At 60.7% G+C, this 23,922-nt stretch overlaps 1 protein-coding gene across 1 annotated transcript in view; it reads right to left on the bottom strand.

Moving 5' to 3' along the window:
- Positions 1–23,922, bottom strand: part of DTNB (dystrobrevin beta) — a 123,757-nt gene that overhangs the window by 70,624 nt on the left and 29,211 nt on the right. The window contains exons 6-10 of the mRNA XM_084261740.1: positions 21,426–21,511; positions 19,637–19,791; positions 18,119–18,224; positions 15,072–15,238; positions 10,311–10,435 (exon numbers count right to left, since the gene is read on the bottom strand). Coding sequence (XP_084117866.1) covers positions 10,311–10,435; positions 15,072–15,238; positions 18,119–18,224; positions 19,637–19,791; positions 21,426–21,511 — 639 coding nt within the window. The remainder of the gene's footprint in view (positions 1–10,310; positions 10,436–15,071; positions 15,239–18,118; positions 18,225–19,636; positions 19,792–21,425; positions 21,512–23,922) is intronic.

Below are 23,922 nucleotides of genomic sequence, written 5' to 3'. Positions count from 1 at the left end.
TATAATGATGCCTGGAATTACCATACAGCAATGCTACTTTTTAATTAAGGATGGAAGTAATGGGGATCCCAGACTGGTTTGGGTGGGAAGAGACCATTAAAGCCCATCTGCTCCCTGCCCCCTCCACCACACATGGTTGATGACAACAGTGTGACATCCACCAGCCTTTTTTGCCACTTCTTCCTAAACCCAGAGCGCTGCTCTCACCCAGACCCAACCCCAACAGCTCGGTGCCTGCTGACCATGCCAGCGGGTTCTGCTCCATGGCCTGCCAGGCTCTGGGCTGGTGCCCTGGGTTGGGCTGGGACAGGCTGCAGCTGGTACTTGTGTGGGGTTTTCTAACAGATATCGTTATCTATCAGGAACCTGGCTCACAGGACAGGCTGCCTTCCCTTGTGCAAAGACAAAGCATCACGACTGCAACTGGAGCAGCAGGCAGAGGGTGGCACAGACCCCAGGGGTGTCTGGATCTGGGCACTGTGAAGCCACCCTGACGTTACCCTGCTCTGCAGAAGGCCTGACCACAGCCTGTTTCCTACGTATCGTTCATTGACAGGCAGCTGACAGACTCTTAAGGGGAGATCTAGAGGAAGCCAGATGGCTTTGTGGATGTTTGTAGGTAAAAGTGCCCAGAAAACAGTGCTGGGTGCTGGCAGGCTGGCACCACGGGCAGCAGCCGCCCCACTCCAGACCTTGATAGCCAGGAGGGGGGTGTACAGATAAACAGAGGGGCTGTAATGCAGGAATAGCAACCAAATCCCCAGGGAATCCCTGTTCTGCTTCTCACACCGTAAATACCAGCTGCTGGGGGGCGGCTGCAGGAGCTGCAGAGCCAGGCGGCGTGGCCGGCGTCGGCTGGGAGCTGGGGGGAGCTGGGGTGCTTCTCCCACAGCAGCTCAGGAAGTACCAGTCCCCAGATCCACTGGAATTGCTTCTTCCCAACACCCCACACGCTGGTGCTGCTCTTTTGCTGGGATTCCCCTCCAGGGGAGACCCTGTTTAATACAACCCTGCCCTTCCTCTGCGAAGCTGGACCAGCCACCAGCACATCCAGTGGGAGTTCCCACCCCTCATCTCCTCACTCCGTGCTCTGGGGAACAGCCACTGGAGGTTACTCCAGCAGCAGGAGCGACAGAGAGTTTTCATTTTCCAGGGTGTGCAGGGATTTCACCACCACTGGAAGGTGTTTGCTGCCGCTGAGCTGATCAGAAACAAGAGAGAGATGAAAAAAGCCCCCCCAGCCCTGCAAAGCCATCCAGGAGTTGGATGAGGGGAGGAACCCCCCGGGCACCCTAACAGCACCGCACCCCTTCCCAGCACCAGTGGAACCAGCCTGGGCAGGGCTCTGGCTGTGTGTCAGGCAGTCTGTCTGCCCACACCAGCCCTAGCAAAAGGCAGCGTCCCTCAGAGGGCTCTGGCCCTGCTGATTCACAGCGACTCCCGGCGCGGACCCGGCAACGTCTCAGGGTGAATTCTGCCCTGTCCCACCGCGGCAACGGCACACGGGCACCACCCACCCACCCACAGCAGCACCGACGAGGCGTCACCCCATCACCCAACCACCCACCCACAGTGGCACCGATGAGGGGTCACTCCATTCCCCACCCACCCACAGCAGCACGGACGAGGGGTCACTCCATCCCCCACCCACCCACAGCAGCACTGACGAGGGGTCACTCCATCACCCACCCACCCACAGTGGCACTGACAAGGCATCTCTCCATCCCCCACCCACCCACAGCAGCACGGACGAGGCATCTCTCCATCACCCACCCACCCACCCACAGCAGCATGGACGAGGCATCTCTCCATCCCCCACCCACCCACAGCACGGACGAGGTGTCACCCCATCAGCCCTCTGCTCTTGCCCTGCTCAGCACCGACTCAGAGGGCAGCCGGGACCGAAGCGCCCGGCGAGTTACCAGCTCCAGGCGGACACGCCATCCCGCGCCGTGTCCCTCTCCCAGCCATCCCCACGACCTGTTTACAACAGCCAGGCACAAATACACCCTGCCAGCACGGTGACGCTGCTGCTCCTGGCTGGCAGCATCCCTCTGGCTGCCCCGGAACACCCTCTGGCCCCCCCACAAGAGGATTCGCCCCCAGTAGCCTCCAGACGCCGGCCACGCCTCACGCTGCGCTCCATGCCCCGGCACCACGCGAAGCCCCAGCACCACATGAAGCCCCAGCGCCACACGAAGCCCCAGCACCACGTGAAGCCCCGGTGCCACGTGAAGCCCCAGCACCACGTGAAGCCCCAGCGCCACGTGAAGCCCCAGCACCACATGAAGCCCCAGCACCACGTGAAGCCCCAGGGCCACGTGAAGCCCCAGCGCCACATGAAGCCCCAGCGCCACGCGAAGCCCCAGCGCCACACGAAGCCCCAGCACCATGTGAAGCCCCAGCACCACGTGAAGCCCCAGGGCCACGTGAAGCCCCAGCGCCACACGAAGCCCCAGGGCCACACGAAGCCCCAGGGCCACACGAAGCCCCAGCCAGCGCCGCCCGGCGCGGGGGCAGCAGCGGAGATCCAGCCACCCGCCCAGTCCTGCCCAGCTGGCATCCCGAGGCGGCACCGCGCCGTCTCCTCCTGGGCACGAGGTCCGTTCTCCCACAAGGCGGTTTTAGGTTGGATGAGGCAGCCCAGTGTGACCTGTCCCCTTCTGAAGCCACTGGAGCTTTTCTGGGATGATTTTCCCCCCATCTGACCCGTTTTGCTGTGTCAAGGGCAGAGGTGCCCGGCCAGCCAGCGGCAGCGCGCTCAGGTAACACTCGGTACTGCCCCGTGTTCTCCCCCTCGAATAAACCAGCACAAAGTGCAAACCCTGCCCTTCAAAACACACCACTCATTACAAATTCTGGGTCCCTCCTTACCTGCCACACAAACATCAGCTGTTTAAAGTCTGTGGAGCAGAGGAGCAGCAGGGAGGAGGGAACAGCAACAACCCATGAGAACACCCCAGCCCACGAGAACAGCCCAGCCCACGAGAACAGCCCAGCCCAGAGCTGACCACACACAGGCAGCAAAATGTCAACTCCTGTACAGCTCAGGGGAAAACGAAAAGTAACACCTGACTCTCACCCTGTCAGCACAACAGCGACTGTTCCACCACGTTCCCCACCTCCTGCACAGGACAAACCCACAGGAAGATTCAACCCCCCCCCCCCCAGCTTCCTCCAGCACGTTCAGGCTGCCTGAAAGTTCAGATCTGAGGGAGTGCAGAGAGAAAGTCCCACCAGCTTCCTGCAGCTGTTTGTCCCGTTGTTACCTGAAGTGTGAGGAGTTTGTTCGGCTCCAGCATCAGTAGCTCAGAGGGAGGGTTCAAACCAGCCCCAGCTCCTGTTCGTGCATGAAAGATGAGAACTGACACCCCACACTGTGTCCCAGAATAAAGTGTTATTTCCAGTGTAATCTCACAGAATCCCAGAGCAACTGGGCTGGAAAAGCCCTTTAAGCTCCTGGAGTCCACCCACCCCTGTCCTGTGCTGCCCCAGATCCCTGAGCACCTCATCTCCCCCCTGTTAAACACCCCCAGGGGTGGGGACTCAGCCCCCTCCCTGGGCAGCCTGTGCCACAGCCCCACAACTCTGCCAGGGAAGAACTTTGCCCTCCCAGCTGAGCTGACCCTGCCCTGGGGCAGCTTGAGCCCATTGCCCCTTGGCCCATCTCCTGGCCCCTGGCTGCAGAGACCATCGCCCACCTCTCTGCACCCTCCTGGCAGGGCAGGGGAGGTGGCAAACCAGCAAGGGAATTCTCAGCTGATGAGGAATGTGCTCTGCCAAGGAGAATGAGGACAGCCACAGGCCTGAGAAGTGTGTCACCCAGCCTCCCTGCTCCAAACTCCATGGCTGTGATGCTGGAGGAGGGGACAGCTCTGCACCAGCTGGAGCGATGGGCCAAGGCCAGACCTGTGAGGTTCAACAAGGGCAAAGGCTGGGTCCTGCCCCGGGGTCACACCACCCCCAGGTAACACTACAGGAGTGGGGCAGAGTGGCTGGAGAGCTGCCCAGAGGAAAAGGCCCTGGGGGTGCTGGGGGACAGCTGGGTGAAGGTGAGCCAGCAGCGTGCCCAGGGGCCAAGGTGTCAGCTGTGGGGTGGCCAGCAGCACCAGGGCAGGGACCGTCCCCGTGTCTGTGTGTGCCCTGAAACTGCTTCAGCAGGGGTTGGATGACCCCCAGAGGCCCCTCCAGCCCCACCTGTCCAGGGGCAGTGGTTCTGAGCCCAGAGGCTGCTGCGTGCTGGAATCTGCCATCAAGTTTGTGGTTTACTGCTACAAAACCTGGTCCTTGCCCATGCAGAGGGAGGTGAAGGGAAACAAGCCCAGGGCTGGGAACAGACCCCAGTTAGAGAGGAAGAAGCTGGGAATGACCCCCAAGGCTCAGCCAGGAGCCAGGCTGTCCGTTCAAACCCCTGCTGGAGCTGCTCTGACCGTGGGAGCTGAGGGAGGGGTGAGTGGCTCTGCAGAGGACGACCCTGCTGAGATCCAGGAGGTGCAGGGCAGACTGCCTGACTCAGTGTTTGCTGACCCCACCTGCCACAGAAAGTCACCTTTGCTGCACGTTTGCAATAAATCCCAGCAGCTCAGCACAGCCCTCCTCCTCCTCCTTTGTGTCCCATGGGATTTGACCGGGTACATTGAAGAAGCTGGTCTGGATCAGGAGCCCCTGACTCCAAGAGGAAGGACCTGTGCTTTCTGGGAGGGCACAAAGCTTCCAGAAACCATCCCCAACTGGAAGGAGTCCTGGGGCTTGTCTGCTCCAAGACAAGCCTGTGCCAGGGATGGAGGGTGTGGAGACGCTGCCTCTGCTCCCACCTGAGCGAGGTGTCCCCTAACACCTCCCCAAGGTGCTCCCCAGCAGGCACCAGCAGCAGCAGGGACCTCACATCTCCTACCTCTAGGATGGGCTTAGGGAGCCCAGCCCTGACCCTCCTCCACTGCAGAACTCACCAGGAACCTCGACCAGTTGCTTCCCTGACCTTCCATCCCCTTCAGTACACCAAAGGCCTCTTGTCCCCCCCCACAGCACCCTCACCCCTTAACAGCCGCTGACAAACCATCCTTGCAAAGGCTTCCTGAGAATCCAAGTACAGGAAACCCACTGGATTCCTGCTACCCCTGGTTCTCCACTGTCACTCTCAGCAGTCCAGTCACTGAGCCAGGCTGGACCCATTTGTCTGGGGGGGTGGGGGCTGGACACCCCCAGTTATCACAACTGCTGTACACAGAACTGCTCCTGAAGCAGGGGGGGGCTGGGCTGGGCTCCCAAGGGTTTCCATGCAGGAAACCCCAGGGAAGCGTTTTGGCTGGTGCCCTGATGTATTGTGATGGGCACGTCCAGCACCTCGTCCAGCTGGGCCAAGCTCCCACAGAGCTTTCCCCTGCTCACAGAATGACTTCTGCAGGTATTTCAAGCAGAGCAGTTTAAGGGCACCCACAGACAGTGAGTAACACATGAGGTCAGGCATCAACCAGGTGTAGTCACAGCTGAACGATGCCCAGGGATGGGGGGCAGGATGCCCTGGAGAAGGGAGTTGACTGTTAGTAACCCGTGTGCTTTGTCTCCCCGAGCCTCACGCGTTTGTCACCCAGCGGCTCTGGCAGCAGACTGCCTGTCACTGCCTGAGTCACCTCCTCCTCCCTGGCTGTCACCCACCATGGCACCGCTCATTAGCACAGTCCCACCCTGGTGAGCGTCACGCTGACCTCCCCCAGGCTGTGAGGGGCACTGGCTGCTGCGGGGTGACACGTGCCACCTTCTGCTGCCTCTCCTGTGACAACACCTGCTGGAGAGGAGCTCTGGGGACAAGGACCTGGGGTGCTGGTGGGTGACAGGTTGGCCATGAGCCAGCAGAGTGTCCTGGGGCTGAGAGAGACAAGGGGATCCTGGGGGCATCAGGAGGAGTGTGGGCAGCAGGTGACAGGAGGGGATCCTCCCCCTCTGCTCTGCCCTGGCCAGGCCCCACTGGAGTGTTGTGTCCAGTGCTGGGCTCCTGGGATCAACCAGCCAGGGATCTCCTGGAGAGAGTCCAGAGGAGGGACAGGGATGCTGAAGGGCCTGGAGCATCTCCCCTGGGAGGAAAGGCTGAGGGAGCTGGGGCTGTTCAGCCTGCAGAGAAGAGCCTGAGAGGGGATCTGATCCCTGGGGATCAAGAGCTGAAGGGTGGGACCCAGGGGGCCATGGGCAGCCTCTGCTCAGTGTCTGTGGGGACAGGACAAGGGGCGATGGGCTCAAGTTGAAGCCCAGGGAGTTCCCCCCAATGTGGGGAAGAACTTCTTGCCAGTGAGGGTGAGGGAGCCCTGGGACAGGCTGCCCAGGGGGTGTGGAGTCTCCTTCTCTGGAGAGATTCCAGCCCCTGTCCTAGGGACCCTGCTTGGGCAGGGGGTGGGACCCCAGGGGCTCTGGGGGGCCCTGCCAGCCCCTGTGACTGTGGTTCTATGAACGCTGGCTTCTCAGGGTGAGGGGAGAGGAGCAGCTCAGGGCAGCAGCATCGGCTGCCGCAGCCGAGCGTGACACAGCCCATCTGTCACCGCAGCAGCGGCAGGGCCACCGACAACGGCTGCGTGCGGCTCCCGCGCCCGGAGAGCAGCCGGCGCTGCCACGGGGGCAGCGGGAGGTACCCGCTGCGCTTGGGCAGGGGAACTCTTCACGCCCTGGGCAGCAGGGTTGGGTCACCCACCTCCTTCCGAAGCAAAGGCTTTGTGTGGGATGGGGCCAGAGCCAGGGGACGGCGAGTTCCAACCTGCGGTACCCCTGCAGCCGTGGGAAGCCTGCAGGGGATTCTCCCAGGGAAAAGTGCCCCCTGCCAAATCCCCTCTCCCCTCCATCCAACAGAACCTCAGAAGAGCTCTGGAATGCCTCGTGGATTTTTTCCAGCGTAGGGGCTGTAACTGCCTAAGGAGCCTTTGGGGCCGGTGGGTTCAGAGAGTGACAGGGAAGAGCTGGATTCCCGGTTACCCTCGGGCAGGCAGGGAGCTCCCACAGCCCTCAGTGCGGAGGAGGAGCTGGGGAGCAGAGCCACAGCGCCTTTCTGGCTTGATACCACCGACCCAGGATGCGGTGGGAGCTGGAGCAGGCTGCCAGCCACCTCTGAAGTGTCAGCAGAGCAGACCCATCGCTGCCCCGTGCAGCTCCAGCCGCGGGTTCTGGAGAAATCCTGAGGCTGAGGCTGCCCCAACACCCCTGAACGTGTTTTCCACTGGGAGCCACAGGACCACAGAGCCCCAGAATGGGTTTGGGTGGGAAAAGACCTTTAACCTCAGCAAGTCCAAGTGTTACCTCACTGCCAAGCCCACCACTGACCCCTGTCCCCAAGCACCACAGCCCCACGGCTCTTACCTTGGGACAGTGACCCCCCTGCCCCGGGCAGCCTGTCCCATGCCCGGCAGCCCTTTGGGGAAGGTGTTTCCCTGATCTCCATCCAAACCTCCCCTGGCACAACTTGAGGCTGTTTCCTCTTGTCCTGTCCCTTGTTCCTTGGGAGAAAAGTCCAATCCCTCCTGGCTCAACCCCCCCAGTTCTCTTGTCACTCCCCATCACACTTGTGCTCCAGCCCCTTCCCTGCTCCGTTGCTCATCTCTGGATGGATAAATCTACAGGGAAGCACTGTGATACCTGGCCTTCTGTCAGACAGAACAGAAGACTGATGGGAAGTCTTAATTCATTGAAAAACCCTCTGCTCTTGGTTTTCAAGTCCCAGCAGTGGATATTCCCCCACCACTTCTGATTTCGTTCACCTCTTCCAACAGTTACCTGCTCACAGTCACCACTAAAGCCCTATTCCTCACTGTTATCCTGAGCATCCCTGCTGGTGTGTGCCTGTGGTGCAGCCTGTCTGCTAAAGCTCTGGGGATTACCCTGAATTTCTCCAGGATGGATATTTTTAGAGCCTTCAAATCACTCCTGAACCTCTGCGTGTTCCACTTCACTGTGCAAGTCCCTGGTGTGGAGCTGTGCATCCCCCCACATCCATCCCCAGTCCCTGGTGTGGAGCTGTGCATCCCCCCACATCCATCCCCAGTCCCTGGTGTGGAGCTGTGCATCCCCCCACATCCATCCCCAGCCCCTGGTCTGGAGCTGTGCATCCCCCTGTGTCCATCCCCAGGCCCTGGTGTGGAGCTGTGCATCCCCCTGTGTCCATCCCCAGGCCCTGGTGTGGAGCTGTGCATCCCCCCACATCCATCCCCAGGCCCTGGTTTCCACTGCCCTTGGCTCAGCCGTTGTGCTGTGGCTGTGGGTGCTGCAACCTCAGCATGTTCTGACCAGGATGCTGCTGCCACCAAGGGAAAACCCCCTGTTCACCCCCTCAGACCCCGTCAGCATCACAGAAACATGGGATGTGTTGGGTGGGAAGGGCCCTGCCAAGGCCCCCCAGCCCCACCCTGCAGTGACAGGGACATCTTCACTGGAGCAGGGTGCTCAGAGCCCCATCCACCCTGACCTGGGGTGTCTCCAGGGATGGGGCCTCCCCCCCTCTCTGGGCACCCTGTGCCAGTGACCCACCCCCCTCAGAGGGAAGAGCTTCTTCCTCAGGTCTCACCTAACCCTGCCCTGCTCCAGTTCAAACCATTCACCCCTCATCCAGTCGCTCCCTGCCCTTACTAACAGCCCTGCCCAGCTTCCTGTAGGTGCCTTCAGGGACTGGAAGGGGCTCAGAGCTCTCCCTGAGCCCTCTCCTCCTCTGCAGGCTGGCCCAGCCCAGCCCTCCCAGCCTTGGTTAACCAAGCACCCTTGGTTACAGGATCGCCCTGCAAAGGCCCCTTCAGCCACCCGCACACCACGACCTCCACAGGGGTTTGGAGTCACCCTGCCCAGCCTCGTGTCTCCTTCCAATCCTCCCCATTCCTCTGGGGTTTGTCTCGTTTGCCCACACAGCCTCTCAGCAGCAGTGCCCTACGTTTTCCTCCTGGCCAGGAGAAGCAGCACAGAAGGTAGGCTTGGTCTCCTCAGGACCCCCTGGGAACACACCCTGCCCACCCACCTTCTTTTGACCCTTCCTTTGAGGACCACGACCCAAACAACAGCTTTCCCAGCCTGCTGTGTATGTGCCACACTGATGAACACCTCCTGAGCTCCTCACTGTGCTCACAGCACTCCTGGGCTCCTCACACAGGTACCAGGGCAAAGCTCTCATCCCCCCTGGGAACACTGGTGCTCTGCAACGTGGACGGGACCCCACCAAAGAGCGAAGACAACAGCTGTGTCACCAGCAACAGGTCCAACACTGTGAAGTGCTGGGTGTTGCTCTTGGGCTGGAGGAATCCCAGCCAGGGATCCAGGCTGGGAGAAGAGCTGCTGGGGAGCAGCCCTGAGGAGAAGGACATGGGGATTCTGGTAGATGAGAAACTTCCCATGAGCAGCAGTGGCTCCTGCAGCTGGGAAGGGCGATGGGATCCTGGGCTCCATCAGCAGAGGGGGGGCAGCAGGGACAGGGAGGGGATTGTCCCTCTCTGCTCTGCCCTCCCCAGCTGGAGTCCTGTGGCCAGAGCTGGGGCCCAACACAAGGGAGATGTGGGGCTGGTGGAGAGGGGTCAGAGGAGCCCCGGGGATGCTCAGGGGGCTGGAGCAGCTCCCCATGGAGAGAGGCTGAGGGAGCTGGGCTGGGTCAGCCTGGAGAAGAGAAGGCTGTGGGGGGACCTCACTGCAGCCTCCCCGTCCCTGAAGGGACCCCAGGAACAGGAGGGGAATGGGCTTGTTAAAGGGCAGAGCCTGGCAGGACAAGGGGCTGGAGTGAAGCTGGAGGAGGGAAGGGGGAGAGGAGAGACTGGGGGGAAGTTCTGTGCAGAGAGAGTGGGGAGGGGCTGGAAGGGGCTGCCCAGAGAGGGGGTGGGTGCCCCGTCCCTGGGGGTGTCCAAGGCCAGGTTGGCTGGGGCTCTGGGCACCCTTGTGTAGCTCCAGGCCTGGAGGTTGGTGTCCCTGCCTGTGGCAGGGGGTTGGAGCTCTGGGACCCTTGGGGTCCCTCCCAGTCCAGACCAGGCTGGGATTCCATGACTGAGAGACTCAGGACTTGATACACAGAACCAGACGCGACACAGCGACATGCCAAGGGCAGGACTGGCTGGTACTGTGAGGTACTAACAGATCCACACAGCACAGCCAGGCCTCAGCAAACCTGTCCCATCTCACTTGTTGAACAGACACCCTCCACAAAGCAGCATCTCCCAGGCAGTCTGTCAGAGCCCCTTGCAGCCAGCTCAGCTTTGGGGCTCCGCGATCCGAAGGGCTCCCTCCGGCCAGCCCAGCCCAGCACCCAGACACACTCTGCTTTGCACCACTGACCTAAGGCAGAAGAGATGAGAAGAGATACTCACACGATGTGTGCAAGGTCAAGAGGCTTCTCTGGCTGCTCAGGAAACACAGGCCGAGGTGGCTCTCTGCTCGGGACACAGCCCAGGGATTTACTGATCGCGTGGCTCAGCTTCTTCGCCGGCGACTTCTGGGGTTGGAAAGAGAGAGCAGGGAGTGAGTGAGTCACCACAGCCACGAGCAGGGTGCAAGGAGGGGAGGGAGAGGTGTAAACCCCCCCCCCAGAGAGCTCCCATGTTCCAAAATACCCCCCTACACCCAGGCAGTGCTTCCATCTCCCATCGATGGCACCGGCAGGAAGGAGCTGCTGTGCCCTCCCCACCCCCTTATTTCCAGAGGGATTGCTTTGGAAGGACAGGCTTGATTTCCTTGTTCCTTCTGGGCACAACCAAGGTGAGACACAGAGTTAGGACAGCTGGGAATGACCCAGCTCTTTATTTTTATTCATTGTGGGCAGCAGGGACAGGGAGGGGATTGTCCCTCTCTGCTCTGCCCTCCCCAGCTGGAGTCCTGTGGCCAGAGCTGGGGCCCAACACAAGGAAGATGTGGGGCTGGTGGAGAGGGGTCAGAGGAGCCACAGAGATGCTCAGGGGGCTGGAGCAGCTCCCCATGGAGAGAGGCTGAGGGAGCTGGGCTGGGTCAGCCTGGAGAAGAGAAGCTGTGGGGGGACCTCACTGCAGCCTCCCCGTCCCTGAAGGGACCCCAGGAACAGGAGGGGAATGGGCTTGTTAAAGGGCAGAGACTGGCAGGACAAGGGGCTGGAGTGAAGCTGGAGGAGGGAAGGTTTAAATTGGATATTAGGGGGAAGTCTTTTACAGAACACAGCCTGACCCCTCCTCCTGAGCCCACCCCTCAGGGGTTGCTCAGCACTGAGCAGATCCCCCTCAGGCTTCTCTTCTGCGGGCTGAGCAGCCCCGAGTCCCTCAGCCTCTCTGCCCAGAGATGTCCTGGTGGCCTCAGCATCCCCACAGCCCTTTGCTGTCCCCTCTCCAGCAGCTCCCTGTCCTTCCTGCCCCGGGGAGCCCAGCCCCACACCCCCTGCTCCCCATGAGGCCTCCCCAGGGCAGGGCAGAGCAGAGGGGCAGGAGAAGCCCCTGCCCTGCTGCCCACACTCCTCCTCATCCCCCCAGGGAACTCATGGCTCTTTCCATCTCAGCTATAAATAAAGACTAAACAAAATGCCCACATAACTCTGCAAATAAAGCAAACCCAAATTAAACAGAGTTCATGTTCAGGCCCAGAGCAGCTCCTGCTCTGATTTCCCCCCGGATCAGCGGGTCGCTGCACCTGGACGGGCACCACCCAGGAGCTGCCTGGAGCTGCATTTGTTTCTGCTGGGAAAACTCAGGTTATTGACAGAAACCACTGAAAAACTGTGTCACACGTGCAAAGACCAGTGAGAGCTGCCAGTGACACACAGCTGTGATGTGCCCTGTGTTAGGGAACCCGCTGTGTCTGTATCACCTCTCCCCCCTTCCACCTCAGGACGGCTCAGAGACCCCATCTCTGCCCACCCACCCACCTTCCTACCAACAGCTGCAGCTGCTCAAAACCCAACACAAACAGCTTCCAGAAGCTGTCTGTCTGCCTCTTGTCACTGTCTCCTCACAAATCACACCCACCTCTACCAAGGGGCTCTCACAAGCCGTCACCACGCTGGGCTTAGAGACGGGGAGGCGATGAGATGGGAAGTGAAGCTTGGCTGGCAGGGACACTCCCTGGAAAATGGAGGTTTTGCAGCTGCCTTGTCTCCCTCTCCTCCCTCCTCCTCTCTGGTATCTGCCTGCCTGGCAGTGCCAACGGCGGAGGATGCAAAGCGCAAGGACAGCGCATCCCCCTCCCTCGCTCCTGGAAACGGGGCAGCAAGCACAAAACCTGGCACAGGAGCTTTCCCTCTGCCCAGCCAGGGGGGGCACGCAGGGAGGAGCGAAGCGAGTGTCCCAGAGCCCTGGGAACAGGCAGGGGGTTGCTAACGGGCTGCGCCTGGGGCTGTGCGGCGCGGGCAGCGGCACCCCGGCTGCCCGAGCCCGGCGCCCGTGTGCGAGCGCAGCGTGCCCTCTGCCGGGAAACACCCAGCTACAGGGCAGGCTCTTCGCCCGGGCCTCTGAAACCATCCCCCGCATGACGGTGCCAGTCCACACGTGGATGGCAACGTGACCGGGATGCCGAGCGCCCCAGCCCCGGTCCCCCTCGGCTGGTTTCTGGGGCGCGGAGTGAAACGCGCGGGGATGGGCAGCGGCTTCGGAGCCGCCGACACGGGAGATGAAATGAGCCAGCAAGAGGAGAGATGGAGTCCTGAGAGCAGCATCTGATTAAGAGCTGCTCCCAGTCCTGCTGCTCGGGAGATGAAAGGGTCTGTCTCTGGGTTCAGACTCCATCAGTGCCCAGCGTGATGAGTCCTGGGCGGCAGCCGCGGCCGTGGCCGCTGCAGAGACAACTCGGCTCCGGGTGCCGTGTGACAGGCACAGCAAAGCCACCCTGTGAGGTTCACAACTCGGCTCTGGGTGCCGTGTGACAGGCACAGCAAAGCCACCCCGGGAGGTTCACAACTCGGCTCTGGGTGCGGTGTGACAGGCACAGCAAAGCCACCCTGTGAGGTTCACAACTCGGCTCTGGGTGCCGTGTGACAGGCACAGCAAAGCCGCCCCGTGAGGTTCACAACTCGGCTCCGGGTGCCGTGTGACAGGCACAGCAAAGCCACCCCGGGAGGTTCACAACTCGGCTCTGGGTGCCGTGTGACAGGCACAGCAAAGCCACCCCGTGAGGCTCACCCCAGGCTGGGCACAGCAAACATCCCAGCACCTGCAGCAGGGAGAGTGAACTCAGCTGATCACCAGCCAGCAGAACTTGTACCCTCAGGGATGAGCCTCAGGGGCAACCCGGCTCCCCCAGCGGGTACCTGAGACTCAAGCTCGGCTGAGTGACCAGAAAACAACCAACCAACCAGTGACTGAGACACACACTTTCCATGAACCATGAATCACAGGGGTGGGAAGGGCCCCCCAGAGCCCTGCCCTGGGGTCTGGCCAGGACAGCCAAATCCTCTGCTGCTGCTGAAACTCCCCCTGCAGAGTTCTGCACCAGCTGTGTTTAGGGATCAACGTTCTCCTTAGATACTAACATCCACTCTCTCCAAGGTTCCCAAGTGTCCTTGCTTTCTTCCAGCACCCTTTCCTGTTGTCCTGGTTCCCAACACCATCTCCAGTCACCCTCTGCTTCCAGTTCCATGCTCTGCTCACGGGCAGTTCCCTCTTCTCCTTCTCCATCCAGAGGAGGAGGAAACTCTTCCAGAGCCACTGCCTGGTCCTGGTGGTATTTGAGTCCTTGGCCTCCCAAGCACGGGGGCCGTGCCCAGGTTGTGTGGCAGGCAGGGCTCCTGGCCCAGGTCAAGTCCAGAGTGTACCTTGGGAGCTGCTTGGGGCAGGGCTGTGCCCCACCAGAGCTGGGAGGCAGAGCTCCTATTCCCATACCCCTCCATACAACACTCCAGACCAGGTTTACACACTTCAGGAGACAACAACCTACCAGTAATTGAGATTAAACATCCCCCTGGAGTTACAAAGGGCCATACTCAGGTCTGAATTGTCCCACCTCCCCCTTCCAACCACCACAAGACCCATTTTCCAAAACAAACAGCGATGCTGTAACGACTCTTCCTCATGAAGATAATTACTAATTATAATCCAATCATCATTTGAACTTCTCTTTGAATAAGAAAAAAGGCTGGGCTTAATCTTTTGCCACAAAATAGGGGTCACTATCTGAAATCCTTTGTTGTTCCTCAAGATGCAATTATCATCCAGTCACCTAATTGGATGTTATTTCTCCCATCGTTTCTTTAAGGGGTTTTAGTTAAGGGTTTAAGGTGTAGAATTAAAATTACCAGGGTGATGACAACACTGGGTTGCTTCCTTACAGAAATACTGTGGTATTTATGGTCAAGCTCCTTCTGAAAGGCAGTGCTCACACCAACCTGTTCACCCTCCTGGGCAGCAAAGCTACTGCAACCAGTAGGTCTTGTTGAGCTCGAGGAGGGGAAACATCAGGACAGTGGGGCTGAGGTGAGGGGGGGAAGAAACCCACCTCGTGTGCTTTGAATGGCACAGAATATCCCAGCCTGGGCTGGGCTGGGAGGGACCCCAAGGGTCCCAGAGCCTCAACCCCCTGCCACAGGCAGGGACACCAACCTCCAGCCTGGAGCTACACAAGGGTGCCCAGGGCCCCAGCCAACCTGGCCTGGAACACCCCCAGGGACGGGGCACCCACCCCCTCTCTGGGCAGCCCCTTCCAGCCCCTCCCCACTCTCTCTGCACAGAACTTCCCCCCAGTCTCTCCTCTCCCCCTTCCCTCCTCCAGCTTCACTCCAGCCCCTTGTCCTGCCAGTCTCTGCCCTTTAACAAGCCCATTCCCCTCCTGTTCCTGGGGTCCCTTCAGGGACGGGGAGGCTGCAGTGAGGTCCCCCCACAGCCTTCTCTTCTCCAGGCTGACCCAGCCCAGCTCCCTCAGCCTCTCTCCATGGGGAGCTGCTCCAGCCCTCTGAGCATCCCCGGGGCTCCTCTGACCCCTCTCCACCAGCCCCACACCTCTCCTGTGCTGGGCCCCACCACACCCACCAATAACCAGTACGTAACTCCCACCAGAACCAGGGCACTGCCCTGTCCTGAACCCTCTGGGGTCGCACCGTGCGGCTCCGCTGCAGCCGCTTGGACCCCCAGAACAGGTGAGCACAGAGCTGGGTGCCCGAGGGGACACGCAGAGGGCGTTACCCAGGAGGAGTGCTCCTTCATCTGGTGCTGGTTGCTGTGGGGCCCGTTGGCGTGGCCGCGCCAGAAGCAGTCCTGGCAGAGCTGGTAGCTGTGGCACTGCTGGCAGCGGTACCGGAAGCCCATCATGCTCTCACACCGGCAGTAGGAACACTCCACGGGGTGGAAGACTTGGGGATGGGGAGAGAGGATAGGGGGGGAAAGAAAGAGCAGTAAGTGAGAAACCTGGACCATCACGTTGCACCAGCGCTCCCCACCCCCTCCCCCAGGTCCTTGCCCCCCACACCAGCTCCTCGGTGGGCAGAGGGGGATTCTGGGTGCAGAGCAGGGGATTTCGGTCACTTTAACAGCCAATTGAAGGTGATGACAACCCAGCAGCTCCTCCTGGCAAGTTCAACATCTGCCCTCTCCAGAACCCAACACCAACGAGCAGCCAGTGCCAGCACAGAGGTTACATCCACAAAGGGCCATTCCCAGCCCGGGAGATGGGGCTGCTCTGGAGTCAGCTGGGAGAGCCTGTCACAGGAGGGGCAAACTCCAGCCTCCCTGCCCCTTCCCTGAGTGTGAGCTGCCTCTCTGCAGCTTGAGCCCCAGAAATCCCCCACAGGCCTCTCAACCTGAACACCTGGAACTGGGTGACACACAGAGTCCCCTCCAGAGACAGACACAGACAGACACCCCTTCCCCATGAGCAAACACCCACTGACTGACCCCCTGAGAGGCAGGAGTGCAGAAAGAACGAGGGGGGGATGTGAGAATGACACAAAGGGGATGGCTCAGTGTGGAAAGGGGTAAGGAGATGGTTTGTTATGGAATGAGGCAGAGGAGATGGCTTACTGTGGAGTGGCAGTTCAGCCCCGAGCAGTGGCTGAGCACCACACACCACTCATCCCTCCCAGGGGACAGATGGAGCCTCCAGGGGCTGGGATAAGGACAGCTGAGTGACCAAAACCACACTGAAAGGGACCAGCAACAGCCAGTTACACTCACACCCAGTGGTAATACAGAGCACCTTACTGACCCAGCAGCTACAGAGTGCTGCTGCACTGAGGTGAGGACCCCAGCAACACCCCAGCTACACTCAGACTGCTCTGAGGCACCAGGAGCACCCCTCCCAACAGCCCCTTCTAGGGGGAGGATCCTGGTTCACATCAGCCCTGAGTTCAGCTTCCCTCCTGGTTTCACCTGTGGTGTGGAAAAGCTTCCTGCTGCCAGGACACAGGGGTGCCTGTCCCCTCCCTCAGGGACCCCTTTCCACCAGCTGCAAGACCCACCTGCAGGGACTAAGCTCACCCCAGCCTCACAAAGTCACCTCCCAGCAGTTCAGCCACAGAGCCCGCAGCAGCTGCCAGGACAAGCCCCACAGCTCCCACCTTCTGCTTCTGACTCACTGCAAGAACCTCAGGTCCTCCTCTCAGGAGGAGCTTCTGCTCACAGAACCACAGCAACGACTCACACATCCCATCCCCAGCTTCTGGCACGTCTCTACTCAGAGCTGTGTCTTGCCTCAACACCTCCCATCGTGTCCCAAGGACCCTGAGCTCACTCCTCCTACTGTCCCCATCCCTCAAACATGGGATGTTTCACCTTCCTTCCAAGGGCAGACTCTCCCCCAAGCCCCCCTGAGCTGCTGCTGGGACACAGCCCAGCCTGGCTCTCCCCTGCTTAAGCCACAGGCCCTGTACACCCCCTGACATGATTTCTCATCAGCAGGAACCTCTGCCTGACCCTGGAGCAGAAACACCTCTGGGAAGAGCAGACAAGGCCCTGAGACAAGAAATAACCATCACAGGAACTGAGAGAGCTACAACAGCAGCAGGAATTCCCAGTGGGAATCTGGTGAGCAGCTTGGGAGGAGCTGCACAAGGGGCTGGGGGATCACAAACCTGGTTTTAATGCCAGGAACATCAAAAGGGATCCTGTCAGGTTATCAGAGCACTAAACCTGCGTGGAACAAGAGCCCTGGGTGTGACAGGACTGAATCCAGCTGGGGGAAGAGATGCAATGGGGAAACTGAGGCACAGCTGCTTGGGAGACAGTGGTGGGCAAAGGGGCACCCAGAGGAGATGGTCACGCTGGGTCTGCAGGTGATGGAGCAGCCACAGCACAAGGGCCATGGACACTGCCAGGTGATGCAGGGATGGCTGAGCCATCTGCAGGGATGACGTGGGCCAGTGGCTCCATGTCCAGATGGGGATCTGTGAGGAGTGGTGTCCAGATGGGGATCTGTGCAGGGACAGGGGACACAGAGCTGTGGGAGCCCCAGGAGCCCTGGAGAAGATGGGAGAGCTGGAGCCCCTCTGCTCTGGAGCCAGGCTGGCAGAGCTGGGCTGGCTCAGCCCTGTTTTTCCTCCCAGAACTGGCACAAACACCACAGCCCCCCAAGTGACACAGAGCACAGCTCTGCCCCCTGAACACCCCAGTGCTTTCCACACACCTGCACAGCTCCTGTGGGAAACCTCTGTCTTCCCCAAGCTCCACGAACCCCTCTCAGCCCAATGACTTTTTCATCCCTCTTTCTGTTAATCTTCAGTTTTCCAGCCCTTGCTGCTCCTTCAATACACCCAGAGGCTGGGAACTGGGACATTCCAGCTTGGGAAAGGTCTGGAGGTGAGAGGAGCTGAGCAGCCACCCCCCCCAGTGAGCACGGAGGGGACTCTGCTCCAGTGCTGCCCAAGACAGACACCTGGGAGGCAGGATGTGGGGCTGTGTGTTAAAGCATCACCCAGTCATGTTTTAGAAGTTGCAGAATAAACACAAACCTTTAGAGAATGGCTCTTTTTTTGCTGCTTTTTATCACATTCCACTACGAGCAACACCAGAGCTCCCACACTAACCCCGCTTCGCCCATGACTCCACAGAGCTGGTCTCACCCAGCAGCACAGAGCCCTGTCCACCCCAGCTAAAGCCTGGGCTTAGGTGCTCTGGAGCTAAGACTGCTACAGTGGGAATGAGAGAGGCACAACGTGCTTCCTTACACCAGGGAGGACGTGGCATGGACAGGAGCCCTGCTCTGGCCAGGCAGATCAACAAGAAAACATCCCATTTACCATTTTCCACGTGGGCAAGTCTGTGCAGGAGAGGCAGCCACACAAGGCACTGAGGAGGTGGGTCAGCCATCAGTGTGTCTATAAACATGTTTAGCATGACCTTTTTCTGCAAAGAAAAGAGAAACAGAACTTAATTATAAGGAAAATTTCAATTTTATACACCAAAAAGTCTCATTTATACTTCAAATCTCCCTCTGGCTCCAGTTCTGTCCACTGGGAACATCCCAGCTGCTCTGAAGAGATAAACCCCCCATTGCCTGGCTCAGGGGGTGAAATCTCTATGAGGCAACAGAGCCACCCCACCAGGCAGGTATCAGTGCAGACAGGTCCAGGCACACACAGTAAGGGACAAACAGGGCAGCTCCAAGAAAGGGGGTGGCCGGTCAGGGTCGCTGCCCCAGGCACATCCAGATGGTCTCAGTCTGAAGACAGGGGGGAGTGGAGGTTGTTTATCAAGGGGAGAACACAGTTTCAAGCACAGGGGCAGCACTGAGGGGGCACATGCAAGAGAGTCACTGCAGCAGCCAGAATGCAGCATCCTCACAGGGAAGGGGCCCAGGTTGCCTGGAGAGGTGGGAGATGCCCCATCCCTGGAAGCATCCAAGGTCAGGGGGCTCTGAGCACCCTGATCCCACTGAAGATGCTCCTGCTCAGGGCAGGAGTTGGACTGGCTGATCTTCAGGGGGCCTCTCCAAGCCAAACCAGGCCGGGATCCAGTGACTGTGGTTACAAAGCGATGTGTGGCACTCTCAGCTGCACCAGGACCTTACCCTAGGAGGGGAGGAGCTGCTTCTTGCTACAGACAAGGACCTTCCCCTGGTTCAGACACCGGTTCCCGTTGGGCACCGAGGGCCCGGGCGGTGTCACAGCGCGGGGAAGGAGCGGTGCAGCTTCCCTGCAGCTCACAAGAGGGCAGCAGGGACACGGGCTGGGGGTTCTCCCACCCGCTCCCAGGGCACTCGCAGCCACCGCACCAAGAGAGTTACCTGGGCACAGGGCTCTGGGCAGCGGCTGAGGTGACAGGAGAGGAAAGAGAAGCTGTTGTCTCCTCCTGGAAATAAGGGCTGCTGGAGGAGCCTGGGTGGCGCTGGGTGAAACCCCTCCTGGCAGCTGGTCTAATGTTCCCTGCTGGGAGCAGAACCCAGCCACGGGGCAGCCACGGACACATCGCTGGCTGGGGCCCTGGGCAGCCTTGTGTAGCTCCAGGCCTGGAGGTTGGTGTCCCTGCCTGTGGCAGGGGGTTGGAGCTCTGGGACCCTTGGGGTCCCTCCCAGCCCAGACCAGGCTGGGATTCTATGACAGGTGAGCCTTGTTCTGACAGGGAACAGAAGTGTCCCTTTGAGGAGGGGGAACTACCTAAAATCATGCCAAACCCTTTAACTGCCTGAAACCCAGACACCCCACCTCCAATTCCCCACAGCACCCTAGGACTGGTGGGGTCAGACAGTGTCCAGCAGCCCCCCCTCCCTCCAAAGGCAGAGGCAGCAGGCCTGGGGAGCCAGCCTGGCTCCCTCCTACCTGCTGGGGGAAGCAGGAGCGCACGGCGTGCTCGGTGTAGCCGAAGGAGGGGCCCTCGAACACGGCTGTGGGGAGCTTCAGGACTTCCCTCAGGAACTGGTCGAACTTGGTGAAGATCATCAGCCCGTTGGAGTCTGATATCTGAGAGAAAATATCTGTAAGGAAAGAGAACAAAGCCCAGGAGTGAATCCGGGCTCGCTACGGGAAAGGAAACACCCCATTTCACCCCACCTGCACCCCCAGGAGTGCAAGGAATGCACTGGAATGCACTGGAATGCACTGGAATGCACTGGAATGCACTGGAACCCACCTCCCCCAGCCTGTGGAGAGATTCCACCAGTGCATGAAGTGTAACTGCAGGAGAGCAGAACCTGGAGGCACCACCAGTTACACATCTTCATCTTTACAGCTGAGAAACAGAGCGACCTGAACCCCCCTGAGAAGCCTCCTGGAGCTAAAAACCCTTGTAAGCATCACCAAGGCAAACCTCCTGCCACCCTGGGACATGTCACTGGCACCCTGAGCCCAAGGAACAGCAAGACAGGTGAGGCAGGTGGAAGCTGGGGTGCAGTGACCTCTGTCTCCAAGGCCAAAACACACGAGCCAAGGGCCTGGGAAGGGGAATGGGCTCCCATCCCGAGCTGGGATGCAGGAATCAGATCTGGCTTTAGATCAGAGATGCTGAAGAGCCACAGAGCTCTGGTCCTGACGCAAGGGAATCACTGGTGGTGAGATGAGGTGTCCCCTCTGAGCAGCAGTGTGGGGCTGACCACATGCCTGAGGCCAGGGCGAGCTGGAGCTGGGTGCCCAGCAGCCCCAGCACACACGGGAAGGGCCCCAGGAGGGGGCAGGCAGGAGGACAGCCTCACAGGTGCTTCCACAGCACGCTCCTTGGTTTGGGCAGGTGGATGGAGGGATGGCCCTGGCCGCTCCACACGACCAGCCCGAGGCACACACGTCTCCAGGGAGGTGGCAGCAGAGGAGAAGCTGTGCTGGGGTCTCCCAGTGGAACCCTGCAGCACTGATGTGCACACAGGACCCCCACTGCTCAGACCTTCTCAGGCACTTCACTGCCACGTGTGCTGCTCCTTCTACAGCAAACATGCAGCAGCCTCATGATGCAGCAAACCCTAAAGGGTTCTTTGGCCCCAATGGCAGTGTGGAGCTGAGCAGAAGGGATCACTGTGAGGTGACTTTCAAAGGGGAACTCAGGGGCTGGGGAGAATGAGAAGCCCTGAACAGTAAAACCTGCCCCTGAGAGATGAGCCTCCCAGCTTCCCAGGGGGGAATGGAAACAGAGCACACCTGTAACAGCCATGCACCCTGCCACTAAGGCAGAGAAGGCAGGGAATTGCCACTAAAGGACAAACCCATGTTTAGGGATATCACTGATCCTCTGAGGCAGCTGAAGGCTGGGGGGAAAAAGGGGTAAGGCTGATAAAAGGAGAATAAAAAAGAAAAAGTTTTAAAAAAACAAACGTGGAAGCTGCAATTATGGAATGAGAAGATGCAGAGGGTGCCTCAGACAAAGCAGAGCACCTACAGAACCCCCCAGAGGAAACAGCAACAGGTTTCTCAGAGGAATCAGAGCTCAGTCGTCCACTGAAGGAAGCACCAGGTTTCAGAACCAACCAAGGGCTTGCACAGCCCACTGACCATAGCCCAGTAGCCAGGCACCAGCCTGCCCCTGGAGACAGAGGGAGGAGCGTAAGCAGGGAGCACAGGGCGAGGAACAGCCCTGGGCAGGAACAGCCTGTCCCAGCAGGGCTGCTCTGCCGAAGATACTCACACCTCAGCTTGTCCAGGATCTTGCCCCCACACATGGCTGCCAGCATGGCCTTCACCGAGAACACCGTCAGCTTCCCCTGGCCCTCCCTGCGGAGAGAGACACACGGGCAGCGTCAGCGCAGGGCTGGGGGCACAGGCAGGGCTGGGGGGGCACAGGCAGGGCTGGGGAGAGGCACAGGCAGGGCTGGGGGAGGCACAGGCAGGGCTGGGGGGGCACAGGCAGGGCTGGGGGCACAGGCAGGGCTGGGGGGGCACAGGCAGGGCTGGGGGGGCACAGGCAGGGCTGGGGGGGCACAGGCAGGGCTGGGGGGGGCACAGGCAGGGCTGGGGGAGAGGCACAGGCAGGGCTGGGGGGGGCACAGGCAGGGCTGGGGGGGCACAGGCAGGGCTGGGGGAGGCACAGGCAGGGCTGGGGGGGCACAGGCAGGGCTGGGGGGGCACAGGCAGGGCTGGGGGGGCACAGGCAGGGCTGGGGAGAGGCACAGGCAGGGCTGGGGGAGGCACAGGCAGGGCTGGGGGGGCACAGGCAGGGCTGGGGGCACAGGCAGGGCTGGGGGGGCACAGGCAGGGCTGGGGGGGCACAGGCAGGGCTGGGGGGGCACAGGCAGGGCTGGGGGGGGCACAGGCAGGGCTGGGGGAGAGGCACAGGCAGGGCTGGGGGGGGCACAGGCAGGGCTGGGGGGGCACAGGCAGGGCTGGGGGAGGCACAGGCAGGGCTGGGGGAGAGGCACAGGCAGGGCTGGGGGGTCACAGGCAGGGCTGGGGGGGCACAGGCAGGGCTGGGGGAGGCACAGGCAGGGCTGGGGGGGCACAGGCAGGGCTGGGGGGGCACAGGCAGGGCTGGGGGGGGCACAGGCAGGGCTGGGGGAGAGGCACAGGCAGGGCTAGGGGGGCACAGGCAGGGCTGGGGGAGAGGCACAGGCAGGGCTGGGGGGGCACAGGCAGGGCTGGGGGGGCACAGGCAGGGCTGGGGGGGGCACAGGCAGGGCTGGGGGGGCACAGGCAGGGCTGGGGGGGGCACAGGCAGGGCTGGGTGCTGCCAGCACTGCTCTGCACAGCACCAGGGCACCACCAGCGCTTTCCACACCCCTCAAGGGCTCACGGGGGTCTCACCACAAGGCTGGAAAAGACCTTTGGAGACCCCCAAGTGCAGTCGGTGCAGCAGCACAGGCAAGGAGCCTGCACCACCTGCCCTGCCCTGCCCTGCCCACCCCACAGCTGCCCCAGCAACCACTCACATGTTACTTAGATTCCCCATTAAAATCCCTTTGTCCAGGGTAAAACATCTCCTTGTCTCCTGCCCTTTGCTGGTGCCTCTGAGTTTTCACTCCTGGATTTAAACTCTGATGTTCAAACACCCATTTCATTTCATTTCCAAACCCAGTTCAGTAACCAACAGCTGCTGGGGGTGGTTCAGCACCCTGACTACAGCCCTGGACAGCAGTCCCAGTGCCAACAAGGCTGCAGCCTCATGTAATGAAACTGCTGTGCTGTCAGAGCAGGAGGCACATTCAAGGACTCCACGAAGATGATGGAGCCCCTCTGCTCTGGAGCCAGGCTGGCAGAGCTGGGCTGGCTCAGCCCAGAGAAGAGAAGCTGCTGCTGGGGAGAGCTCCCAGCCCCTTCCCGGCCCTCGAGGGGCTCCAGGAGAGCTGGAGAGGGGCTGGTGCCCAGGGCAGGGAGGGCCAGGCCCAGGGGAATGGCCTCCAGCTGCAGGAGGGGGATGGAGAGGGGCTGGGGGGCAGGAACCCTTCCTGGGGAGCGGGGAGCCCTGGCACAGGGTGCCCAGAGGAGCTGGGGCTGCCCCGGGACCGCTGGCAGGGCTCAAGGCCAGGCTGGGTGGGGCTGGGGGCACCCTGGGCTGGGGGTGTCCCTGCCTGTGGCAGGGGGGTAGAATTGGATGGGCTCTGAGGTCCCTTCCCACCCAAACCAGGCTGGGGCTCTGGGGTTCTGGGATTCTGGGAAAATGAATTTGTCTCTATGAAAAGTACTAAAAAGTCCCTTCAGCCCCGTATGATACAGGGTGCAGAGAGGTGGGGGATGGTCTCTGCAGCCAGGGGCCAGGAGCTGGGCCAAGGGGCAATGGGCTCAAGCTGCCCCAGGGCAGGGTCAGCTCAGCTGGGAGGGCAAAGTTCTTCCCTGGCAGAGTTGTGGGGCTGTGGCACAGGCTGCCCAGGGAGGGGGCTGAGTCCCCAGCCCTGGGGGTGTTGAACAGGGGGGAGATGAGGTGCTGAGAGATCTGGGGCAGCACAGGATCGGAACAGTTGGACTCCAGGAGCTCAAAGGGCTTTTCCAGCCCGGGGACTCTGGGGTACACAGGACTGGCTACACGCAGCGTTCCTGCTGTGGGACAGAAGATGAGGATGAAACGGAGGGGCCCGAGTGCCAGAGCCCACACTGTGAGCAGCTGCTGTGCTGGGTGCACTGGGGCAAACCCAGGCAGACAGGTGCTGCTTCTAGAAAGAAACCTCTGCCGTGCTGAGGAGCTCCTGGAGAGG

This window comes from Gallinula chloropus (genome assembly GCF_964237585.1).
Source record: "Gallinula chloropus genome assembly, chromosome: 3".
NCBI classification, from domain to species: Eukaryota; Metazoa; Chordata; class Aves; order Gruiformes; family Rallidae; genus Gallinula; species Gallinula chloropus.
Note: the sequence above shows the minus strand (reverse complement) of the source record. Positions and strands in the feature narration are given on the sequence as shown.